The following is a 25,367-nucleotide window of genomic DNA, read 5'->3' as shown; positions in this document are numbered from 1 at the left end:
TAATGAAATAAAAAGGGTTTCTTAAGAATGTTCTTAACTTTTCATTTAATGTAATGCCTATCAAATTACGAATTCAGCAAGTAATTATTACTTTTTTTTCGAATTTGGCAAGTAATTATTACTTTTTTTCCAATGGAGTTACGTATAAAGTGTTGATTGACACGCTGATTGAAAAACAATTATAACTTTCAAATGGTACAACATTTTTAAAATTCAAAAGATGCATCACATTCTATGCTTCTTCTACTATAAGAAAAAGAAAATTATAGAGTTTTGAATTAGTTAATGTGGTTAGACATGAGTTTTTTTATTCTGAAAATATTATAGTAGAAAAATCATAATTAATTATTTATTTAGAATAAAAATTCTCCAAAATATGTGTCACATCTGGGCATGAGTCTACTTATTATATATAGAATCTTATTAAAAAATATCATCATTTGATTTTGATTAAGGTGGTCAAACATATGTCTACTTCTTATTCTTGTCTTGAACATTTTGTACTATTGCATTAAAAATATTAAAAAATTATCAATCAATTTTAAAAAAATTCAGACATGGTCTAGTAGTTTAGAAACTAAATTCAATTTCTTACAGATTATTTTTTTTCAAATTTTTGATAAAAAGTTCATAACCCTAATCTTCTGATTTTTTATTGCCACTTAAGGGTATATTTTGGTTGACCATGGTCCTGCACATACCCTTTTATCTTAATTATAAATTATTGTAAAGATAAAACATTTATATTTTGCATTTGATAAATTGCTCTTTAGTGTGCCACTTTTAAATATTTAATTGCTTGAATACTTTTCAAGACAAGACAAGATAAGGGAGCCCTTTCTTACCTATAATAAAAGAATATTAATAGCAAGTACTATTAAGATATTTAACTCTCGAGTATCATGGTTCTATTATTTTATAGAGATAATTTTTTTTAATGTATTTTTTTGATAAATGATCATTTTGCTTTGTTTAAGTGAAGATTTATAACTTAATATTATTTTAAGATTATAAAGACAAATATTTATATTTTATATATTTTCATTTAACTTAAATCTATTTTGATTTATTTGTTTTGTATCCATTGTATATGAGAAATATGTTAGCAAGTAATACTAATCTATCAAAAGAACAAAAGCATTAACTAGCATATAAACCATAACATAAATGAGAGACTAAAGAGGAAACCCCAATTGGAAATGTGAGCCAAATGAATGGACTCTCCCAATAGGATTTAGCTCCTTGCTTGGTAGATGGGTCTAAGGATTGGGATGTATGCTCAAGGTTCCCAAAAATTAGCTTCAATGGAGATGGAAAATGGCAAATTGGTACCTTTGTGAGCTCTCAATTTGGCATCATAAGGGTATGGTTGATGGCTTTTGGCTCTCAAAAGGGCATTATAACTTTAGCTCCAAGATTGTGATGAAATGGCTTGGGAGGGGATTCAATTTATAGGATAAGGGCTTGAGGGATGGAGGGCTAAGATGGAAGGAAAGATGAAAGCTTAAGGAGGGCTAGGATGCACTCAAAAGGGAGCACATAGATTGTGCTTGTTTAGCACCAATCAGGGAGTGACACATGTCACAAGGTGAGTGGATGGAAGAAAGGGGAAGGATGAGTCAACAAAGGAGGCTCAAAGGATAATATCTTCATAAAGACCCTTCATTATGGCTCGTAAGAGCTTATAAGAGTCTTTATGGCTTTTGTAAGAGCATTCATTGTTGGGTGGTTGGGATATTTTGGAGGGAGTTGAGATTGTTGACTTTCCTTGGCTTAAGAAAGTCTTAAGCTTGTTTAGGGAATGTGACAACATTAGGGGGTGGATTAGGCTTGGTTTTAGGATTAGATTAGGGATGTTAGAGATTTGCAAGTGGATGGCATTCATGAGGGTGGGTGAGTTAGTGGCTAAGCTTGGTTAGTATGGGTGGATGGGGTGGATTAGGCTAAAAAGAGGGTTTAGGAATAAGTTAAGGGTTATTAGATTTGAGAGTTTTATTTATCAAATAGGTTTGTTTAATAAATGGGGATTTTGGATTTAGATAGAAGAATAGGATTTAATTGATAAATGATAAGTTATCTGATTTATCAATTAGGACTATAGATGATTATTTAAATTAATCAGCTAGGGGATGGCAAAGGATTAATTAAATAAGAATTTAATTAATGATGCCTTTAGAGATAACTAAATAGGATTACCAAAGCAATGTAATCAAATTTAGGTGTCTACATCCATCACCATTCAAATATTTAACACTCTTGTGTCACAGATTTGTTAGTTTATAGAAATAATTTTAAACTAGCACATGTAGCCATAGGAAGTGCAAGCAAAAGTCCATAGGCAACTTGGGATTACTTTTATTTAATATTTTTAATTTCTATAAATTTAAATCACTTTAGAATTTTTTTAATGACAATAGTATTTTTAACATTAATTTATTAATATGAAATATTCACCAAGGATACTCCAAATGTAAATATTGTATAAGTGGTTTATTAACATTTTAGTTTGGACCTATGTATTATTGTATAATATTATGATATAAATTATGTGTTGGAGTCTTCTTCTTGTTCAAAGAGTGTGAATGCATTGTTTGAAGTTATTTGAAGGTAGGATGATATATTGTTCAAAGGATTTTAGTTGTGCATGCCTATAGGGTCAATGAGGAATAATCTAATTAGAAAGAAACATAGTGGAGGACTTGTAGGATAGTTTGGTATTGAAAAGATACTAAGTTTGGTGAGTGAGATGTATTATTGGCCACAAATTTATAATGATGTCAACAAATTTGTTCATGGTTGCAAAATATGTCATGTTTGTAAGGGTAACTTAGTAAAAAGTGGTTAAGTATACACATTATCTATACCTAGAAGACCTTGGGAAGATATTAGCATGGATTTTATTTTGGAAGAGCCAAAGATACAAAGAGGTGATGATTCTAAGATTTTGGTAGTGGATAGATTTTCTAAAATGTCACATTTCATTCCTTGTACGAAGACATTAGATCTATAGCATATGTAGTAGACTTACTCTTTAAAAGGAGATTATATGATTGCATGGACTACCAAGGAATATTGTTTTTGATAGGGATAAGAATTTTGTAGACCTATTTTTGGAGGAATTTGAATACTTCAATTTGAAGTTTAGCTCTACTTTTCATCCATAAATTTATGGACAAATAGATTTTTGTAAATAGGAGTTTAGAGAAATTTTTGAGTATCTTGGTTGGAAATATGTCTAGTAATTAGGATTTGGTTTTAGCACAAGAAAAGTTTTCATATAATAATTCGATGAATAGAAGTATAGGAAAGACATCATTTGAAGTAGTAACTAGAATATTAAGAAAGAGGACAAAAAGAGTGTTGAATCAAAGGAGTTTTTGAATTTTATAAAGTTGTTAGCATGAGGATGTCAAGCATCATTTGGAAAATATGAATAAAAGTATAAGGAGAAGGTTGATAGGACTAAGAGACATTAGGAATTCTTAGTATGATATGAGGTTATGGTCCATTTGAGAAAACTAAAATTTATATTTGGGGTGTATAGAAAATTCAAGATGAAGAAGTTTGGACCTTGTAAGATCTTGAAGAGGTTTGATTCCATAAATGCTTATGAAGTAGAGTTACCTATGGATATAGATATGTTGCCTATATTTTGTGTTATAAGTCTATATGAATATCATGAGTATGATGGGAATTTGAGTGATGCTTCATTTATGAAGCAATATTATCCTAAGAAATAGTTGGAAAAGATAGAGGAAATATTGAACCATGGGTTTGGAAGAAGCACACGTGGTAAAGAATATAAAGAGTATAAATGGTCAAGTGGAAGGATAAACTAGTTGAAGATGATTCATGAATTTCTCAAGATGAGTTTGATCATTTTGATTCTTATTTGGCATCAAAGTGAGATACTCACTTCCTTATCAACCTTGGGTGTCTGATGTGGGAGAGTCTTAGGTTCAAAGAAATCTTGCATCAAAAAATAAAAACATTTTATTTCTATTTTATGTCATGATTTTAGTTAGTAGAGCCTAGAATATCAATCTAGTGAGTTGTTATATTGTTGATTTGGTTATTTTGTTCATTGAATTATATTAAATTATTTACCTATTCTAAATCATTTTGCTAGGTTCATGACTTATTTGGATCATTTTTTCTCAAATTATGAATTGTTCTCTCTCAAGTTGTTGTTAGAATGATTTATAATAACTAAGAAGGGGGTGAATTAGTTATTCAAGGTCTAGATGTACCAATTGAACTTTCAAACCTTCAAATTCACTTCAAATCTAAACAATCAATAGCTCATTCTCTATAATAAATAATAAATAACATAAACTTGCAATCCATTGTCCTAATATTTATCAAACTTACAAAATGTAAAACATTAATAGTAAAACATCTCAAATGGCATCCACATAAGTATGACACTAGCATTTAACGTAGAACCCCAATTTAGGAAAAACCACCAACAACACATCACTAGTTTTTCACTCTTCTAAAGTGAGCTTTGTTAAGAGCCAACCCTGTTAAAGGGCACAAAACATATTGTTAGGTGTGACCCTATCATAGGATTTAATCACCCTATTAGGAGTGGCCTTTCTAGAGGATTTTAGAACATTTCATTAGAATGCCACCTTGATTAAAGGATTTATATAATACTGTTAGGTCAACCTTGATTAAAGGATTTATATATGACTATTAGGTCAACCTTGATTAAAGGATTTCAATATTGATACAATAGAAGGTTTGATCTAACAAATACAACTCACTTTGCAAATATAGATCACAATTTGGTCCACATGTTGATCCACTAACTGGTCTATGTTGTCATCTTTGTCTTTGATCTATGGGGAACTCCTTCAAGCAATCACTCTTCACCTCTTCACAACACTTCTCAGGCTTTTTTCTCAATTTGCCAATCAATAGCATCAACAACTTCTCCAACCTTATTAGGTTTTCAACAACTCTACTAACCTCTACCAACCTTGTATATTAGCCCATATGACTCCTTAAATAGGTAATTATGATCTTTTTCCACTTAAACATCACCATAAAACTTAGGATTTTGATCAGATTCAACACATACAATGAATCTTTCCACCTTCTTGTTCATCTCCTACTTTGCTAGAAACTTATCTTTTAAATTATTCCATTGATCGCTCACCTAACCCTTTCCTTGCATTAAATGTTCTAGATCATACATCCTTATCTTCCACACACTTTACATATTCTAAGAAATCAATTGTGTCAACTGGAAATCACAATTTCCTCTTATTCTGTCAAATGTTGTCCATTGGCCAATACTACATTTTGACACTTAGTCAATACTGAGTTACTTGGTTGCTACTAACTTTTCTTGATCATCACATATACTATCACTCAGTCGATATTGATGCTCATTCGATACTGTCTTTTGGTCAGCTTATATTGGCACTTGGTTGACACTCTAGCATCACTTGGCATAAACTTAAATTTCCTTAATATTCTACTCTTTTTCTTGACCAGGCCTATGCATTTGGTCATTCTTTGAACACTTCTTCTAGGATTCAATACAACTATCTTCTTCACTTGTGTTATGATTAGACGATCACTTTATCTTGTCAAAGTCTAACTAATCAAGTGCCCATTGTAGTTTCATTCATAACCCAAACTTTCCTCTAGATCCTTTTTTATGTCCATCTTATCAAATCCTCTTCATCAATTATCTTGATATTGCACTCAAACGTTATAAAAAATTGTCTTACCAATAAGGGTTGACATCAATGACAACATAATAATTGTCTTGATTGTAGTTTCCAACAATCTCCCTCTTTGGCATTGTTGGCAACACCTTTAATTACCATGCAATCCAAAACTTGTACTGCATTGAGCATCTCCCTCTATGTTTAGTATAAGATCTTCATTAATATCCTTAGTTTCATTTTGATTCTCATCTCTGTCTCCAATAATCTCTCTTTCAGATTCATTCTGATTCTCATCCATGCAGCTCTAATATGCAACACATAAGCTCCCTCTATCATATCAAATCATAAAATCAATCAACTTCCTCCTTATTACTGGCAATACCTTGCATACATTACTTTCTTTGTAAAATATCCTTATTGAATAACTCCATATTCATATAGGGGCTTACATATTCTCCCTGTTTCTAATTACTCAATGGTAACTAACATATCTCCCTCTTTGACAAATTTTAATGCCAAAGAAACTTCATATATCTCATACATCTTCATCATATTAGATATCTTCATGTTAGTACATTTGAATTTCATTCACCATATGTCATCTAGCCTATGACTGATACAACATTATATTCTTCTTTCCTTCACTACTTTAGGCAACTCCTAAAGTATGACTTTCTGCATCAACTTGTAAGATGTTTTGATCAACTTATTTGATATAGAACTCCATCTCATCTTAATTTAGTAGCCTTGGCTAGGGGAATGGCCCCTAATTTACTTCTTAGATATTCATGAGCATCCTTAGGTAAAGCCTTAGTGAAAATATTATCTATTTTTTCCTTAGTCTTTACATACTCGAATCTCACTTCTTTATCTTCAACTAGCTCTCTCAAGTGATGATACTTGATAGCAATATGCATGGCTTTTGTGTATATTACGGGGTTCTTTGATATATTTATAGCACTTAAATGTTGTGGATCAATGATCTCTTCCTTCATACCTTTCAATAATTGCCTGATTCATATAATATTTGAACAATTTACTACTACTGCCACATTTTCATCTTCAACTCTTGATTGTGAAATACAATTATGCTTCTTTCTTTTCCATGAGATTAGTCTCTTTCCTGGAAAGAAATCTCCACCACTTAAATCTTCTTCTTCTTTTTATCGGTAAATAGCCAAAGCCTTGATTATATTGATTAATAAAAATAAAAATTACATCACAGTACCTCCGTTCAAATGGGCACTGGTAGGAAAGAACAGAGAAGAAAACCTCTAGTCTAGCCTAGGACCAAGGTCCTTTATTATTACACCATAAAAGGGGCATACCCCAGATAAATTATGACAACTGTTTAATATTACAATAAAGTGGATCGAATTCCAATGAATACAAATGATCAATTGACTCTTATATGAATCAAAGGCCTATTACCAAAGAACCGTCCCAACCACTTCACTTTACCTCCATCCATTACAAAACATTAAAATCATCCCTGCCTTACTATCTTGACAATTGGATTGCTTAGAGATAGTGAATTCACTATCTTCTTGAACATATAAGATAAGATCTCCTAGAAAGAGTAACAAAACATACCTATTCTTTGTAAATACTACATCTGCAATACTTTAAATAAAGCCTACCTACTCATTAGAATAACTATCTTTCCATTCTATTAACTAACTCCATGAAAATGTCAGCAAAATGTTCATAGGCAAAGCCTTCCAAAATGGGTTACATTTGACTGAAATTGAAACTGTCTATACCTTTCCTGGTATACTAAACAACGTTAAAATATTATACCCACATTTCAATTCCTATATTGTCCAAAGACTAAAAATTAACCCCAACTCCCTTTCATGAACCAAATAAAATAATCTCAGTCTACCAAAACAACAACTAAAACCTCAAGCTTTATTTAAATTAGAAATAAATCGAGGGGCAAAATCAAGCCTAGTTGAAAAAACCTCAACTCTACATACTCAATACGTTAAATACCTATCTCCACAGATTATTCACCAAACTTTGACTACAATCAACTAAAAATGAACAAAGCAAATAAATACACTAAGCTATCTAAATTAGGAACTAAACAATAGACTGTTCTTCTAGGTCCATAAATCCACCTGCTGAAATGATAATAAATACTTGAATGCAGTAAAACCATATGCTCAAATTGAGAGATAGAATACCACTTTTTAAATTTCAAAATAACTTCATATCATTAAAACAAGATACATACCTCCATTAAATCATATCAAAAAGGAGATCTTGATAAACAAAGATAGGGGATTATGACCATTAACTATCAAAATAGATAGATCGTAAATAAAACTAGCTATTCATTCATATATATGTTCATACTGAATACAAAAATTCAAATATATAGGGACATTATACATCCACAAACACCTAATCTATCCTGTCTTTGGCTACATTCCAATAGCAACATACAAAAACTTACAACTAAACCCAAAACCCTAATATATGCTAGCAGAAACTAGTCTAGAACAATATTGGAAATGAGTTATAAACTTACAATCTTGTCGGATACAGATCCCAAAAACTCCCAGCCTACACATTAGAACATTACAGGCTAAGAAGCTAAATCTAAACAATTTCAATACCCCTTACTTTTTCCAAAAAACCATGATGACTTCCATTATATTATTCAAAAATTTTGACTAAAAATGTGGAGGAAATTTGAAGGAACGCCTTTCTCTGCTAGAGTTCTCAATGTTAGGAGTGCAGAATTCCAACTTGTCCAGATTACTGAAACCCACACCCAGGTGAATGTAAGCCTTAAAGAGACCAAGATAATTGCTAAGCCAATCAAGTCATTATCCAACATGGTCATTTGCCATCATAGAAGAAAATGGAAACATAATTCCATTTTAGGCCAAACCGTACTGAAAGCTACCGAATCCCTAATTATTAAAGTTGGCCTCCTGGGAATATTTTCCACCATTAGACTCCCTGGGGGATGATTCATATACATCTCAAGGAGGGGCACTCTTAAATTATCATCCAAACTCATGACAACTTCAACTACTACTTGGCACCAAATGGAGTTGAAGATATTCAAACACAATCTTACCATGTCCCATTTGTTGATCCTAGCTTTAGCCATACATTCGATAAATGTGCCTATGATGTCACTATTTGTCCTCCAAGTGTGCTCGTAATTGAAGAACCCTTCACCCATTGCTCTACTCATCGTAATGTAGGTCATCCTGTCAACTGGCCTGAGAATCTAATTCCACCTTTCGGGCTTGATGTTGCCTCGAAAGGCCATAGTGTAGTTTTTTGCTGAGTGAAAAACACAAATGAATGTGTCCATATTTCTGAGGTAAAGCCAAATGACAAAGACAAGGCAATATCAATAAAAGGAAAATTAAACAGCAAAGTTTCTAGAGACACCTCGATTCTTCCTGCCCCAACTAAGAAACTTGACATCACCTAGCAATAAAGCGAGTAGAATACAGCTAAGAAAAATGCATACATCATGAGTGTGTATGTCAAAAGCCCAAACTATTAGCAAGACTAATCATGGTGTCGTTGTCAAAAGCATATTAACATCACCCTAATAATTCCATTAAATGTCATCATGTCTTAGATAACCCACCACCCCTAAGCCCAATTGTTATGCAACCCTTAGAAGGTTTATAAGATGAGTGAACTTTAAGTTGCTAATCCCACTGGCACCTAACTTTATCTATATGTTACCTACTCTTATTCTAATGAGAAAAATTCAACCGCTACACCAAGACCACCTTACAACTAAAAAGGCTTAAAGATAAAAGTGAAACTTCTAACTTACAATTCATATTGAATCTTTATATTCCAAGAGGTTTGCACCATTAGCTCCTTTATTCGCTAGAAAGTCTTCCTTTTGATTACCTTCCCAAAAGATATGGCATATTTTGATTTCCGCAAACTAATCCAATAAATTAATAACTTCTTCTACCTTGGAATTAAGGACTCAATTTGGAGTTGCTCTATTCCTTATTGCATTTAAAACAATTTGTGAATCGCCTTCGATGAAGATTTTTGATAAACCTAAGTTTTGATAGAGCTTCAATCCTTCTTCCAATGCTTCGAGCTTTGCCAAGTTATTAGAAGAAGGACTAATAGACTTGGCTTTTTTAGATATCCACTTACCTATGTCATCATTAATAATACATCCAATTCCTGTTGTCCCTAGATTACCTCTAGCTACCCTATCAAAGTTAAGCTTTGCCCATCCCTTCGGAGGGGGAGTCCATTTACACTTTTTCCTAGCTTCCTTTTTATTCTTAAAATAGACAAGGGGAGGATTGATTAAATTAGGAAATGTCTTCTTCATGTGTCCATCCTACATAGAAAAGGAGCCTTCTTCTTTTTTGGAATTCCTAAGATGGGAATTAGTTGTTTCAACTCTGCCAGCTTCTACTTTTTGGACTAGCTCTTCTAATGTCATCTCTATACCATTGAAAATTCTCCTATTCCTTTATTTCCAAACTTCCCACTAAAGGATGGAAGGGAAAATGTTCCACAATTTATCATAGATGCCCTTACATAGGGTGGTAGGGCAACCTTTGAGAAGATCAGTTAGTAATTTAGGCAATGGAGAAGACCATCCTAACCTCTGTCTGAGCCATTCCCAAAAAACTTGGGAGAATGGGCAGCTATATAATAGAGGTCGATGTCCTCACTATAATGCTTACAAAGAGCACACCTTGAGGGACCTTCAAAACCTAATTTATGAAATCTATTTGTCGTCAAAATCCTATTTTGAAATGCTAGCCATAAAAAAATCCTACCTTTGGAAGACAAGCAAGATCCCAGCAGAGTTTGAGAGGGATATCCACTTCATCCCACCTTTATGAGTAGATTAGAGCTTTGTATCAATTTTTCACACTGTACTTGCCATCATTTGATGCCGCCTAGATGAGCTTATCATTCCTCTAAGTTGTTTAACTTTCTTGTCTTGTGTGATCTTTTCATATACTTTTATAGTAGCTAAATCCATCTCTATATCTTTTAGAGGTTTCCAAATCCAGCTAGAACTTCCTTCTGTAGTGATCTTTGTTTTGTAGTTACTAACTTTACTACCCCACAAATTAATTAGCTTTTCTTTGAGATCTCCTGGGATTTGACTGGTGTCTATTGGTGGATGCCCATCCCAAGAGTCTTCCTAAAAGAGGGCTTCATCACCCCTACCAACATCCCAGGTAAGATATTTACTAAGGAGATGATGACACTTAACCAGGGCATATGCATCGAGTTGTGGTGCCAAAACGGTGACAAGAAAAATTTTTTTTCCTATTTTAAAACGCCCGTACGCGCTTTTTAAAAATAAAAAGTATATATGATGGGTTGCAAACCTGCAGCCCATCATTTTCTTCTACTCCTACAGGAGCAGCGCGTACGCGAGTTGAAGACTCAACATTTGCACCACCATTTGCCAAAATCCCTCCTCGTCGATGAAATCCAAGACCACAAGCGCACCCACGACGATGCCGTAAGTGATATAAACCTAACTTTGCATTGTTTGATATATTTTTCATATTGTTTTGTAAGTTTTTTATATTCTTTTGTAGGGTTTTTACAAATTTCATTTAGATTTGTTTATTTATTTGAATTTCAATTGATTTTTTATCAGGAAATGTTCATAATCAACCAAAAAATCCACAAGAACATCAAAACCCTCAAGAACCCCAAAACCAAAACCCTCCTCAAGAAGAAGAACAAATTCCACAACCCGAACCAATTGCAAGACCTCCACCAGGCACACAAGAAAATATAAGAAATGAAATAGAGAGAGGCAAAACTGAATTAGAAGGAATCATTGCTCGGTTGAAAGAATCCGGACAAACCAATCCAATGAGGGCTCAATTGGCATCATCCCTCGAATCCATTAACACTCAGATAGCCTTAGTTAGTGGTCAGTTAGATATTTGGCAGGCTAAGAGGGATGAACAAAAAAGATTTTATGCAAATAAATTGTCATATGAAGATGTTAGAAAAAAGGAAATACCAAAAGGTAGTATATGTGCATTATTTAGAAAACCCGATGAGCAAAATACTGTTAGAGAGGGTACTAAACGATTCCCCATCCATTGGTACATACATGATGCTATTAGAAATAATTTTTGGGATAGATGGTGGATGGTTTTTGATGCCCCTCCTTGCAACAATCGCGAGGTCCCCATGTATTTTTTTAAGAAATTATATTGTGAGTTTGTCCTTGGGGAGATCCCCAATTATTTTGATATGTTAGACTGCCAGGGTAGAGGTGGGGGGTCATCATTTGAGAGGCCAAGAGCACGTCGTGACCCTAATGTAGTTAGGGCAGCCGTGGTCCATCCACAGTGCGAGCATGTGATTATTCATTCAGTTGTGAAGGAACATGTAGAGGCCAGCACTCTAGGGACCATTAATTCTTTGACGCAGACCCTCATCCATTCCATGAGCCCATTAGTTGAGGGGGAGCCTTCTATACGTCGTGGTCACATGTGCACTTCATGCGGATCCCTATGCACATTTGGCACTCATGTCAGAGATGGTGCAGATGATGGACTTGTCACCGATCAGTTCCTGAACGAGACATTTGGCATTGATACACAGGTAAATTACTAATTTGATCACATTTCATACGTATAGTGAATGATTAATTAATTAGGATTTATTGACATTGTTCAAAATTTAGGGTCAAAGTGTTCCTGGGCCTAGCAGCGATCCTCCAGGCCCATTTTTTGTCCCTTCGACGAGTCCTGAGGTATGTATCAATTTAATCATTTTAATTAATACATATATTTATTACATAATCATATTAAGGATTGACCAAAAAAAATATGCATGTGCATTAGTTCTCCATAGGACCCTCAACCTTTACCACAGACGCAGAGCAGAGACATCATACGAGCTTCACACAAGTACAGTTGTTTCATGTTAATTTAATTCATTTGATTATATTTATTCCATGTTTCATGTTAGATATAACATGTATTGTATGACATGCAGCTCATGATGTCGGACACACCTCCTCATCTACGACAGTCTGTTGATAGTGGAGTGGCCGCAGCTGTGGCTAGCTCACAGCCACTGACGGAGGTATGAAAGAATTTTCTTCATTTTAGTTGTTGTTTATAATAGTTAATCTCAAAATTTCTAATGTTATTTATAAGTGATTCTATTTATTGAATTGTTGTAGGGTCTTGTCACGCCTGATCGTCCACGAGCATTTGAGGTGGACTTACAGAGTGACTATTTGTTGGCAGTAAGAAAATAATTGATTTTTTGAGTACATATATTTGATTTCAACATATAATAAATATTGATTCATATCTACTTTCTTTGTATCAGTTGGACCTGGAGAAGAGCCTCAACAAGAGGTCAAGTGAGTGTGTCAGGAGGGCCCCGTCATCTCCACTGTCTCCCTCCACACGACGGCAGAGGACGTCAAGAGACTTGTTTCCTTCCCCTCGTGGGAAGGAAAAGATGTAGTTGAGATATTTGATACATATATATAGAGACTTTTTTCCTTCCCCATGTATATATATAGGCATCTGAGAGACATATTCGATACACATTTGATGTACATATGACATTCTATATTTGATGTATGACATGTTTGATGTATGACATTATTGGTTAATATATGATATGTTTGTTCATATATGACATTATTGGTTATCATAATATATTATGTGTTTGTTAATGTATATGACATTATTGGTTATCATTTTATATTATATGTTTGTTCATGTATGACGTTAAATTAGATATGTTCGTGTATGACATTAAATTAGATATGTGCATGTATGAAATTAAATTCAATTGCTAGAGAGTTGCCATTATGTCTACCAACTAGTAGATATTCTTTTTTGCTTTATTAGTATTTCTCAAAAATTACAAAGAAGTTGTTTCTGGTGAATAGTTGTAAACAATTGTGATCATCGACTTCATGTACTCATGGCTTTGGCTGCGAACACTTGTAACTTTGGCTATAAGCATCCATGGCTTTGGCTATGTGCACTAGTGGCTTTGGCTGTGAGCATTTATGGCTTTGGTTGTAGGCACAATATAGCCTTGGCTATAGGTTGTCTTTCTTGCTGCATGTCGAAGTTACCTTCAAGAATATCATTAGTCTAAGATCATTACAATTAAAATACTATGACGTAATACCTTGGAAATAATATTCTTTAACCCATTACTTTATTTGTTAAAACATCATGTAGTATCTACTGTAGTCCTTCTACTCAAATATGTTTTCAAAAATACTTAGTATGGCAAAGAAATGTTTATGGAAAGCTTGTCAAATAGGATATTGAAGAACTAAATGTGGATAGTCATTAGTACCCATCAATAAGAACACGGACATCTTTCTCAAGCAAGCCATATGACATTAGCAAGTAATTTATAAATTTCCGTTGCAAATAACTAGAAGATGCTATGAATCTTAATACAGAGTTAATCACGAACTCATTATTCCATCCAAGAAGCATATATCACCCTAAGCCAATTAACCGACAGGATAAAAATTAATTCAATTTCAACAAAATTTTGAGTATAACAAGCATCTTAGGGATTCTTACAAGAATTAACACGATGTTCACAAGAGCATTACAAGTTCTTGTAATGCTATTTCACATATTGTAATCATATTCAGTTTTGAATGGCCATTTGTGTTACAAGCATAAATGTTCTTTAAGGTCTTTTAATTCTAGACATGAATTTTATTATGAAGCTTTTTTATGACAACCCACTCAATGCATATATTGTTGTTCCACATTATGCTAATTTGACTTTCATTGGTTGATTTGGGTCTAGACATGACGTTATTCACTACCTTTTTTATATATTATTTTTTTGTAGTGAGGTTCTGGCCTGAATGAATGTATTAATCATCGAAGTTGTGAACCTTGGTCGAGATCCTTACAAATATATTTTCAAATTGGACCTCAAATAGTTTTCTCAGTCACCCCCTGTACACAGATACTGAAATTGTAGTTAATTACAAAATTAATACTGAATTAACACAAGTTTAATTGAGAAGTATTATGTTCCTCAATAGGCTAGATTATTATTGACCGGGAAGCTTTATCTTAGAGCAGTTGGTTTCCTAAATCTTTAGCGCAATGACAGTCTTATGGAATGTGGAATTAGGTCTGCTAGCTAAGGAACGTTATTTAAAAGGTAGAGGAAACTCAAGACTCACGTGTTTCCAATCAATATAAATGTTTAAATCGCTTCTCTAATTTTTTCTATTTATGATCTTCTTAAAACTTAACTTTCTAAATGCATTGATGGGGAAATAAAGATCTTCTAGGAACTAAAGGCTAATCATGTTTAATACTTACAATTTTATTTTTTTATCTAATAATTTAAAAAAGATTGTACAAGTGTTTTCAAAGAGCAACACTTGTCACTAACATCATAAGAAGGAATATCCAAGGAGACTTACCACTGATCCCCCACCACCAAATTCAAGAGAAAACAAAATTCCACTACTAAAGAGATAGTAACAATGATCATCCCTAGTCTCTCCCTTATCACAAAATGATTACCATCAAAATTTGCATTTCCAATTGCATCATGTGCGTTGAAGCGATAGTAACATTTTCACTCTCTTACCTAATGTCTCCCATTTCTGAAACTCTCGGGGAAGGGCAAGGCCCTCTTCTAAGTACTTCAAAATACAATGAGTTCCATTTTTTCACATATTGATAATCGTTGACTTAAAGTATAGTCGAAGTATTGACAGCCCATAGATATGCCCCGTCAAAGATTGCAGCCCTGTGGCATTTAGTGACCCTTAGGGACATTCTGGTTTAGCATGCCTGAGAACGTTCGAGCACTGAAGGGGATAAGAAGAGGTTTGGGATAGGGTTTACCCGGCCACCCAGAGCTAATGGAGCAGACAATTTGATCCCACGACGAAAGATGAGAGAGATTTGGTAGTTGGCAACTTTGTACTGGCCAACACTACAAGTTTCAACATCACCCGAGATGGCATTGTAGAATGAAAATGGAATGTGATCTCCAAAAAGTGAGAGCAATTATTGTAGGTCTCTGCAACACAGTCCTGTAGGAATTGGAATCTCATCCATATCTCGCACGAGCTCCAAGATATGCCCCGTCAAAGATCGCAGCCCTGTGGCATTTAGTGGCCCTTAGGGACATTCTGGTTCAGCGTGCCTGAGAACATTCGAGCACTGAAGGGGACAAGACAAGGTTGGGGATAAGGTTTACCCGGCCACCTAGAGCTAATGGAGCAGACAGTTTGATCCCATGATGAAAGATGAGAGAGATTTGGCAGTTGGCAAATTTGTACTGGCCAACACTACAAGTTTCACCATCACCCGAGATGGCATTATAAAATGAAAACGGAATGTGATCTCCAAAAAGTGAGAAAGATTATTGTAGGTCTCTACAACATGGTCCTATAGGAACTAGAATTGCATCCATACCTCACACGAGCTCCAAGATATGCCCCATCAAAGATCGCAGCCCTATGGCATTTAGTGACCCTTAGGGACATTCTGGTTCAGCGTGCCTGAGAACGTTCGAGCACTAAAGGGGATAGGAAGAGGTTGGGGATAGGGTTTACTCGGCCACCCGGAGCTAATGGAGCAGACAGTTTGATCCCACGACGAAAGATGAGAGAGATTTGGTCGTTGGCAACTTTGTACTGGCCAACACTACAAGTTTCAGCATCACTCGAGATGGCATTGTAGAATGAAAACGGAATGTGATCTCCAAAAAGTGAGAGAGTTTATTATAGGTCTCTACAACACGGTCCTGTAGGAATTGGAATCTCATCCATATCTCGTACGAGCTCCAAGATATGCCCCGTCAAAGATCGCAGCCCTGTGGCATTTAGTGACCCTTAGGGACATTCGGGTTCGGCGTGCCTGAGAACGTTCGAGCACTGAAGGGGATAGGAAGAGGTTGGGGATAGGTTTTACCCATCCACCTGGAGTTAATGGAGTAGACAGTTTGATTCCACGACAAAAGATGAGAGAGATTTGGCAGTTGGCAACTTTGTACTGGCCAACACTACAAGTTTCAGCATCACCCGATATGGCATTGTAGAATGAAAACGGAATGTGATCTCCAAAAAGTGAGAGAGGTTATTGTAGGTCTCTGCAACATGGTCTTGTAGGAATTGGAATCTCATCCATATCTTGCATGAGCTCTGAGATATGCCCCATCAAAGATCGCAGCCCTGTGGCATTTAGTAACCCTTAGGGACATTCGGGTTCGGCGTGCCTGAGAACGTTCGAGCACTAAAGGGAATAGAAAGAGGTTGGGGATAAGGTTTACCTGGCCACCCGGAGCTAATGGAGTAGACAGTTTGATCCCACGACGAAAGATGAGAGAGATTTGGCAGTTGGCAACTTTGTACTGGCCAACACTACAAGTTTCAGCATCACCCGAGATGGCATTGTAAAATGAAAACAGAATGTGATCTCCAAAAAGTGAGAGAGGTTATTGTAGTTCTCTGCAACATGGTCCTGTAGGAACTAGAATCACATCCATACCTCGCACGAGCTCTGAGATATGCCCCGTCAAAGATCGCAGCCCTATGGCATTTAGTGACCCTTGGGGACATTCCGGATTGGCGTGCTTGAGAACGTTCGAGCACTGAAGGGGATAGGATGAGGTTGGGGATAGGGTTTACCCAGCCACCCAGAGCTAACAGAGCAGACAGTTCGATCCCACAATGAAAGGTGAGAGAGATTTGGCAGTTGGCAACTTTGTACTGGCCCACACTACAAGTTTCAGCATCACCCGAGATGGTGTTGTAAAACAAAAATGGAGTGTGATCTCCAAAAAGTGAGAGAGGTTATTGTAGGCCTCCACAACACGGTCCTATAGGAACTAGAATCGCATCCATACCTCGCACGAGCTCTGAGATATGCCCCGTCAAAGATCGCGGCCCTATGGCATTTAGTGACCCTTGGGGACATTCTGGATTGGCATGCCTGAGAACGTTCGAGCACTGAAGGGGATAGGAAAAGGTTGGGGATAGGGTTTACCTGGCCACATAGAGCTAATAGAGCAGACAATTCGATCCCATGAGGAAAGGTGAGAGAGATTTGGCAGTTTGCAACTTTGTACTAGCTGACATTGCAAGTTTCAGCATCACTCGAGATGGCGTCGTAAAATGAAAACAGAGTGTGATATCCAAAAAGTGAGAGAGGTTATTGTAGGTCTCCAAAAAGAGTGTTTAAAAATGCAAAAATAGTGGGGGGTCCTTTGTATGGTTTGGGAGTTTGACCGTTAAAACTAGAAATTGTCCTAGTAGTAAGTGCTGGTAACAGTTTTGAAATTTGATTGTTGAGTGTTGAGAAACCTCAAGTTTGGGATTTTTCTTGTTGGTTTGACTCTATAATAACCATTTCCATCTAAAAAATCAAGTGTTGAAACCATTTAAGAAGTATTTGCATAGTTTTCCCTAAAATTTGAGTGCATAAAAAGGGGTATGTGATTGCTCCCAAGGTGGATTTAGTGTTTTCTCCAAACAAGAGTTGAATTTTATGTTTGAAGTCATCTAATATAACCAAAGTGAAGGTGTTTGAACCATTTTGGGGTTCTAGAGACGTTGCAAAGTAAGAGTTCTAAAAAGCCCTAGGGTAAAGGGGCTAAAAAGGAAGGTTTTGTAAAAACCATTGTAAAGATGATCATGAGACCAAAAAAATAGAAGAATCCTTGCATTTGAGTCATGTCTTAAGACTTTTTTGGGTCATGGGAGTTCCAAAAGTCAAGGGATTGTGAGTTGCTTTGTAAATGGCCTCAAACTAGGCCTAGTTGGCAGACTGAAATAGCCAGTTTTGAGTGATATTTTACAAAACAAGTGTAGTTGGTTTTGGAGTATATTTTAGAGTTAGGAAAAGGGTATTTTAATCACCCAATAGTTTAGGAAGTTCTGTGGAAAATTTTGGAGAAAACAACAAATTAGTGACTGGCAAGGGCTAGTTGGAACAAGCCTGGAAGAGGCAAAATTGAGAAAGTGTAAGAGATGAGTTGCTGAGAGTGTGCAAGGAGTTGGAACATGTTAGATGAGATGTTTTGAGATGATCCAAGGTGTTGAGGCCATGATGTGATGCCAAGGACGAGTTTTGGTACTTGCATAGGGTGTTCCAACCAAGCTACAAATGCATAGGATAGGACCTTGTAAGGTACTTGCAAATTATGGTTCTAATGCCGACAAAATAGAACTCCCGCCAAACTTGGAAATTTACCTTATCTTTAATGTCAAGGACTAAGTTCAATATAAAGGGCCTACATTCATAGAAGGACAAACAAAATCAAAGGTTGAAGAAGTCACTATCCCATTATAATCTCAGCCAAAAGCTGAAAAGGTTATGGATTCAAGAATCAAGAAGAAGACTTGTCATGGCACCTGTATGGAGCATCTTATCAAATGGAAGGATCAACCAGAATCTGAAGTAACATGGATAGATGAGAGTGATTTTGGAAAGAAAGGTATTCCTTCATATTTATCCACCATGAGTTCTTTGTCACATGGGGAGAATGGTGCAAGAGCACCTAGTGAGTTTGAAAATTTTGGTCTAATTGGGGCTCTAGACCTAGTAGGTCAAGTAAGAAAGAAAAGGACATCTATGATTTGGGTTGGTGAGTGGAGTCTTGTGATGATTAGGAGAGTTTGGAAATATCAAGTTGAGGACTATATAATAACCCTAGATATTGCATTGGGGTTTGTGCCCAATTTTTCCTAGTAGAGAGAAAATGCCTTATTTTGAATATTGGGGTGATTGAAGTTGACATAGTCAATTGGTGTGCATAGATCCTAGGGAAGGGGATAGTTGGGAGATATCCTCTTGGGAATAGGGTCAGGAAGAAACCTTAGGATCAGAAGAAGTCATTGGTTAGTTTGGGCATAGTGGCCTAAACTAGCAGGGTGGGTCTCCTTACATTACTGTTGGTTAGAGAATTCCAATTTTTATTTGTTCAAGGCTAAGAGACATATAAAAAACTACATTTTCAATTATGATCTCAAGGCATGCATGGCAGTCCAAGTACATGGATGGATGATGAAATAATTATTCTTGAATTGGCTAGACCACTTTGTAAGAACAATTCCATGTGGGGTGTTTCTCTCAAAAAGGTGTCTTCTAGTATTTGATGATCATGGAATCCATATGACATGGAAAATAATTGATAAAGCAAAGAAGTTGGGCATAGATTGTGTGTCACTTGTAGCGTATACCATCTATAGGTGTCAATCATTGGATGTTAGTTTTTTCTCACCATTAAAATCTTACTTAAAACATATTTGGAATGTGTGGTTGGCTAGGAACCCTCAAATCAATATTGGTCGTGAGGAGTTAGGAATGTTATCCAGCAAAGCCTCCAATTTGGCACTTACACCCGATAATATAATGAGTGGTTTCCATAGGATAGGGATATGGTCTTTGAATAGGGAGGTTTTAGTGAATGATATAGGCCCAAGAAAGTGCTTCATTGTTGATGAGGATGGAAAATAGGGATCTAAACCACAACCCACAAGTAGTGGATCGGAAGAAACAACTACTGTAGATGATGCAAATATTGATGAGTTGTAAAGCGAGGGGGAGGAAATCACTATTGAATCCTTCCTAAAAATCAATGGCTTATTAGATGAACCAATTAACACTTTGTTGAGGAGTTATGGACAAAATATGAAGGGACTAGGTACAATTGCACCTAAAAATACCCAACCAGAAAACCTGAACTAGCCAGTGGACTATTATAGGAGATAAAACCTTGAGCATACAACAAACATTGATATTAGATTAAGCTTGCTAATGCAAGATTCACAACCAGATTGGTTGTAGGAGGTTGTCACAAACCTTGGGTAACCAAATACTTGTGGGGATGAAAATGTTTCCCTTTTAATTCCATCCCCACCACATGTTGACCCCAAGGACGTCATATAATGCTTTGCAAATGGTGGCAACCATGATGAAATAAATAGTTAACAATTTTTTGATACCCAGGCCCAAAATGACTATGATGGAGATGTTAATTTTATACGTTACATGCCACTAAACAAAAAACAACATAGTGGTTTAACCAGTAGATTCCTATAGCTACCAAAGAAAAGGATACAAAATTCTAAGGAACAAGAGAGACTAAGAAGTTATTTGAGACTAATGCACTTTACATGAAGGAAATATTCTGATATACCTCTTCTCCCATAGCATAAATCACATTCTGATATGTTCAATGCTCTAATCCCTAGATTAGGAAATATTCTTACTTAATAAGTGTAACCCCAAGCATTGTCACCATAGTTGGCAACAAATGGTGAGAGTCCCAATCAACTAGTGAAAAAATGACTAAGTTGATGGAGCTGAATCCTACATTACACACATCTCCTAGTAGTGGACAGGAGGATGTTGGGATTGGGAGCATAGCACCTATTCCCTTTCCCAGTTTTATGGGCAATTGATGGGAACTCAAGTAGATGGGAGAAATTCCAATTTTTTTGAAGCGATAAAGTTTTGTGATGTATTTAGAATATCTAAGATAGACTTATTTTTTATGTGAACTAAACCATTCTTACATTACTATTTAAATGTATTTGTATTGTTATAATAGTTTGATTGTTGGTCATGGTGTACTACTAGCATACCTAAAATTTTAATTTATTTTTTTGGTAAATTAAGTCGAGAGATATCTAATTTAAAATATGTAAAGTTTAGAAATATAAATAGTTCATCATAGAGATATTATAGAATTAATTTATTTTAAATAATAGAAATAATCATAACAAATAGATAGAAATAAAAAATAATAATTTTATACAAAAAGTTTTAATTTATTTTAAATAATTAAATAATAGAAATATCATAGAATTAATAATTCAGTATAATCATAACAAATAGACACTAAACAATCCCAAATTCAAACATACGAAGGTCCAACTAGAATAATGACTTTAAATAACCAAATACCAAAGCCAAACAAAGAAAATGGGACTTTTACCTTAAATGAATAAATTACATGAAGAAGGGTGGCTAGCTGTTTGGAAACCTACTTATTTTTCTTCTCTCCCTCCTGTCATCCAAGAGAACATGCAATGAAAGAAAAATATCGTCACAATAAGAAAATATGAAAAATATTGTTCTAGCTTTAAAAAAATTGGAGACATCAAAACATAAAATCTATGATTTAAACTAAATCTCATCACTTACGCATCATAACAATACAGTCCACCTTAGTCATGTGGATAGTCTTGGGGAAGAGGTTGCAACAATGTATTTGGATCCAGTTGATCACTCTTTCTCTCTCTCCCTCTCTCTGTATTCAATCTAATGAGCCAATTGGATCTGCTCGACATTTTAATGTCTCAAGTATTGCCTCGTGGTCTGACTCGCGAACTTTTCAAAGATTCTTATTATGTGGTTTTCCACCATATTTTATCAAGTGGACATTTGATGCGACAACAAGATTTGAATAATGAAGAATCTTCCTCTCTGTTTGCCAATCCTTGAATAACCACAAGTTAGGGTTTTTCATAGAATATCATCTAAGCCATGTGCCGGTTACAACCACCGCACCGACATGGTACTCTAAACCTTCACCATCTATAACCGAGTGATCCAATTTTTGTTTGGCTTGAACACAACGACACAAATAATAATCTGTCCCTTCTTCATTGTCTTCAGGTGCAATAATAGCAAAAACATGGCCTGCAGTGACAAATGTACAAAATGCGGTCATTAATTCATAAAATACTTGCGTAAAAGTTATAAAGTTACATATTGAAATTACAAAGATATATAAATATATATATTACCAGGTTGCACTAGATTAGACAAGCGGTCAAAGTTAATAGATGATTCCATCTGTACCATTTCCAATGCTTGTGGGGGACGATAGGTGTCAATTGGGTCCAAAACCCGTATATCCCATTTGTCCACCCATTCAGTCAACTCACAGTCATCCCAATTTTCCTCTGCACATGATGGACAATAGCATGCCATTTTTCATGTGTGGATACTCCATGAACCTGCATCAGAGCTTCTAAAAGTGTGCAACAATCTAATATGGTGCAATGTTAGTATTATCTATCAACCAAAAAAATCTACGAACCGTAGAATCACCTTCCTTACCTGGACCCATTGTAGCGTTACACCACTGGACGATGGATTTTGCATCTGTCAATATTGCTCCATCTTTGTACTTTAGTTCTTCACGAGCTAAGGCTCTTTTGATGCATGCGCTTGCACCATCATGCTCTCCCTTTCCATGACCAGCCTCTGTGAAATTCTACATGTATTGAATTCTACACAACTTGTGCATCCTGCTCAACCAATAAAACATCTGTGCATTTTGAATTGAGATGCACAATTGTCTGACCAAATAATGTGTTGACGATATGTGATGCCCCTATTAGCCAAATCTCCATAAAATAGTTCAAAACAACCATGTACGAACTCCGTAGAATGTGATCGATTATCGCTGATGTAAAAATGGTACTCCCTCAAAATCTTCCTGTCATCCTCTGTACTTGTAGGTGAATGCATGAATGTTATGTGAACAAATATGGAAACCTGTTGAGAAGTATAATACTTTTCTTGCACCTCATTTTGTGGTTGTAGTGTGTAGTTCTTTGCGAAATCTACAACCGAAACAATGGTATCCAGTGGAAATGTATCCTTGCACAACTTGAATTGCAAATCCAGCCATCGAGCTCTATGGGTATGCCTTGCATACTCGTAAATAATGTTTTCACGAAAAATCTTCATGAACTCATACACTAGAATCTTTTCAATGACTAAATCACATCTTTTACCATGTTTCCCATCTTTTAGAGCATATGTCACTCTCTTAAATTTTTTGTAATCTACTATTTCATTTCCAATTGCATGTGTACTATCCATATGTTGACAAGTTGATAAAAGTTGCAAAGAACTACAAAATAAGCACGTACCATCCAAGCATGATGTCTTGTAAAATTGTTGGTCGTCCCTTATTTCACATAAAATGTTGGATATGAATTCCCTTGAAGATCTTGGTGGCTCATTTATGTCACAATCCTGCAAAACAAACTGAGAATGCAAAATTATGCATATATGCCTAAAAACATCAAAATGGTTAGAAAATTCAATATGTATCCTACAACAACAAGTTGTGCGTGTGTGATTTATCTTCACATAAAAAGGTTTACCCATCTCAAAAAATCTTTGACTTATTCGAATTTGAGGATACATACCAATAAATTTTGCAAAAAATTGTGTCTGAGTTCTGTCCAAAAAATGTTTCGCATGTGGCTCACGATTTTGGCTACCAATCCTCCTTCTTACAACATCTCTTTGATTAGGGAAAACACGTGTGTTATTTTTCCAAAAATCTTCGATCAATGATTTCAAGGCTTCACTAATTTCTTTATCGTTTCGCGGTAGTCTACCGTTAAATGTCCATAACTCATTTTTTGTTGGATCTTCCAATCTCTCACGCCTTAGCATGACTCTCCTTAGAGTACCTCTACCAATTTTTAATGTTTTGCTTGTCTTTCTCATGAGTCGAGATTTCTTCATTTGGCTACTTACTATTGTCGATGTAAGTACTCATCTTGAAATATTACTATCTTTGGTGTGTGATTTAGAACCCACTTTGTCATAAGCATTCATTAGATTCTTTACAATATTTTTTTCATTTGAATCATCCATCGTTCTTAGCCCAAGAATCTTCATGATAGGCCTAAATTTTAAATTCCTCATCATTTCAACAAATAATTGGCATTGACCTGTAATATTTAATTCATCAAAAAATAATCTCCATATACGATTAACTTTTCTTTGACAAGTACGCTTGCTAATCTTGTCAGGCATTGATTTCAAAATGTTACTATCAATATCAATTAAATATTTTGGTCTTCTAAAACGAATTCTAGAAGGTGTTATAATCTCTTCAATTCTCTCAACATTTTGAACATCAACATAAGGTTGAGTGTATTGCGTACCTTGAACCGAAGATGATGTGCCTTGGCAATAAGATGCAAAAGATGGAATATCACCTACTTGATGTGTTGATGTTATGCCTTCAACATGACATGATAGAGTGTGTATATCGTCGGATCTACAAATCGGTGTCTCTTCAACATGAGAGGACGATATGACTTCAACATTGGAAGATGGTGTAGCGGACGATATGACTCCAACATTAGAAGATGGTGTAGCTTCACAATTCAATTGTCTTCTTGAGCGTAACAGTCTCATTCATTCTCTTTGTCTTTCCAATTCTTCCTCTTTGTTTCTTGGTACCGGTGGTTCTTGATCCTCTTCGAAAGTCAATTCTTCATTATTGCTTTGCAATTTTCTTTGCTCACGTAGTAATTTCATTTTATCTCTTTTAATTGCCAAATCTCTCTCCCTATCTTCATTTGTTTGATTTTTTGGTTTCTTCCTTGGCATGATGATGATTTCTACATGTCAAATTATTCAAACATTTGAATTACTTAAAATGTGTAAATTACAAATTATTCAAATACATATAAAAATTATAATTATTTGAATGAATACACAATATATATATATAACAACTTGTCAAATTTCTAACCATTTTGAAATAACATTTCATTGAAACATACAAATTTCAATGAATTCACTATATATTAAACAACATATCAAATTATAATCAAATTTGTATCTATATATCAACAAACAATATTTAAAATAGATTGCA

At 35.2% G+C, this 25,367-nt stretch overlaps 1 protein-coding gene across 1 annotated transcript; it reads left to right on the top strand.

Annotated features, from left to right (window-relative positions):
* The first annotated feature begins 12,570 nt into the window (after positions 1-12,570).
* Positions 12,571-13,364, top strand: LOC149553951 (uncharacterized). Its single transcript, XM_089789963.1, has 3 exons — positions 12,571-12,776; positions 12,877-12,942; positions 13,029-13,364. The coding sequence occupies exons 1-3, from the start codon at positions 12,681-12,683 to the stop codon at positions 13,167-13,169; spliced, it is 303 nt and encodes a 100-aa protein (XP_089646089.1). The 5' UTR covers positions 12,571-12,680; the 3' UTR covers positions 13,170-13,364.
* The last annotated feature ends 12,003 nt before the right edge of the window (positions 13,365-25,367 follow it).

This window comes from Cupressus sempervirens, chromosome 6, assembly GCF_028749045.1.
Source record: "Cupressus sempervirens isolate cs-2001-9-10 chromosome 6, ASM2874904v1, whole genome shotgun sequence".
Classification (NCBI taxonomy): Eukaryota; Viridiplantae; Streptophyta; class Pinopsida; order Cupressales; family Cupressaceae; genus Cupressus; species Cupressus sempervirens.
Note: the sequence above shows the minus strand (reverse complement) of the source record. Positions and strands in the feature narration are given on the sequence as shown.

What these genes read in the sequence shown, in the direction of transcription:
- LOC149553951 (XM_089789963.1), top strand. Translation starts at nt 12,681, where the DNA reads ATGCAGCTCATGATGTCGGACACACCTCCTCATCTACGACAGTCTGTT. An exon ending in GCTCACAGCCACTGACGGAG is followed by an intron (nt 12,777 to 12,876) that starts GTATGAAAGAAT and finishes GAATTGTTGTAG; the next exon opens with GGTCTTGTCACGCCTGATCG. An exon ending in AGAGTGACTATTTGTTGGCA is followed by an intron (nt 12,943 to 13,028) that starts GTAAGAAAATAA and finishes TCTTTGTATCAG; the next exon opens with TTGGACCTGGAGAAGAGCCT.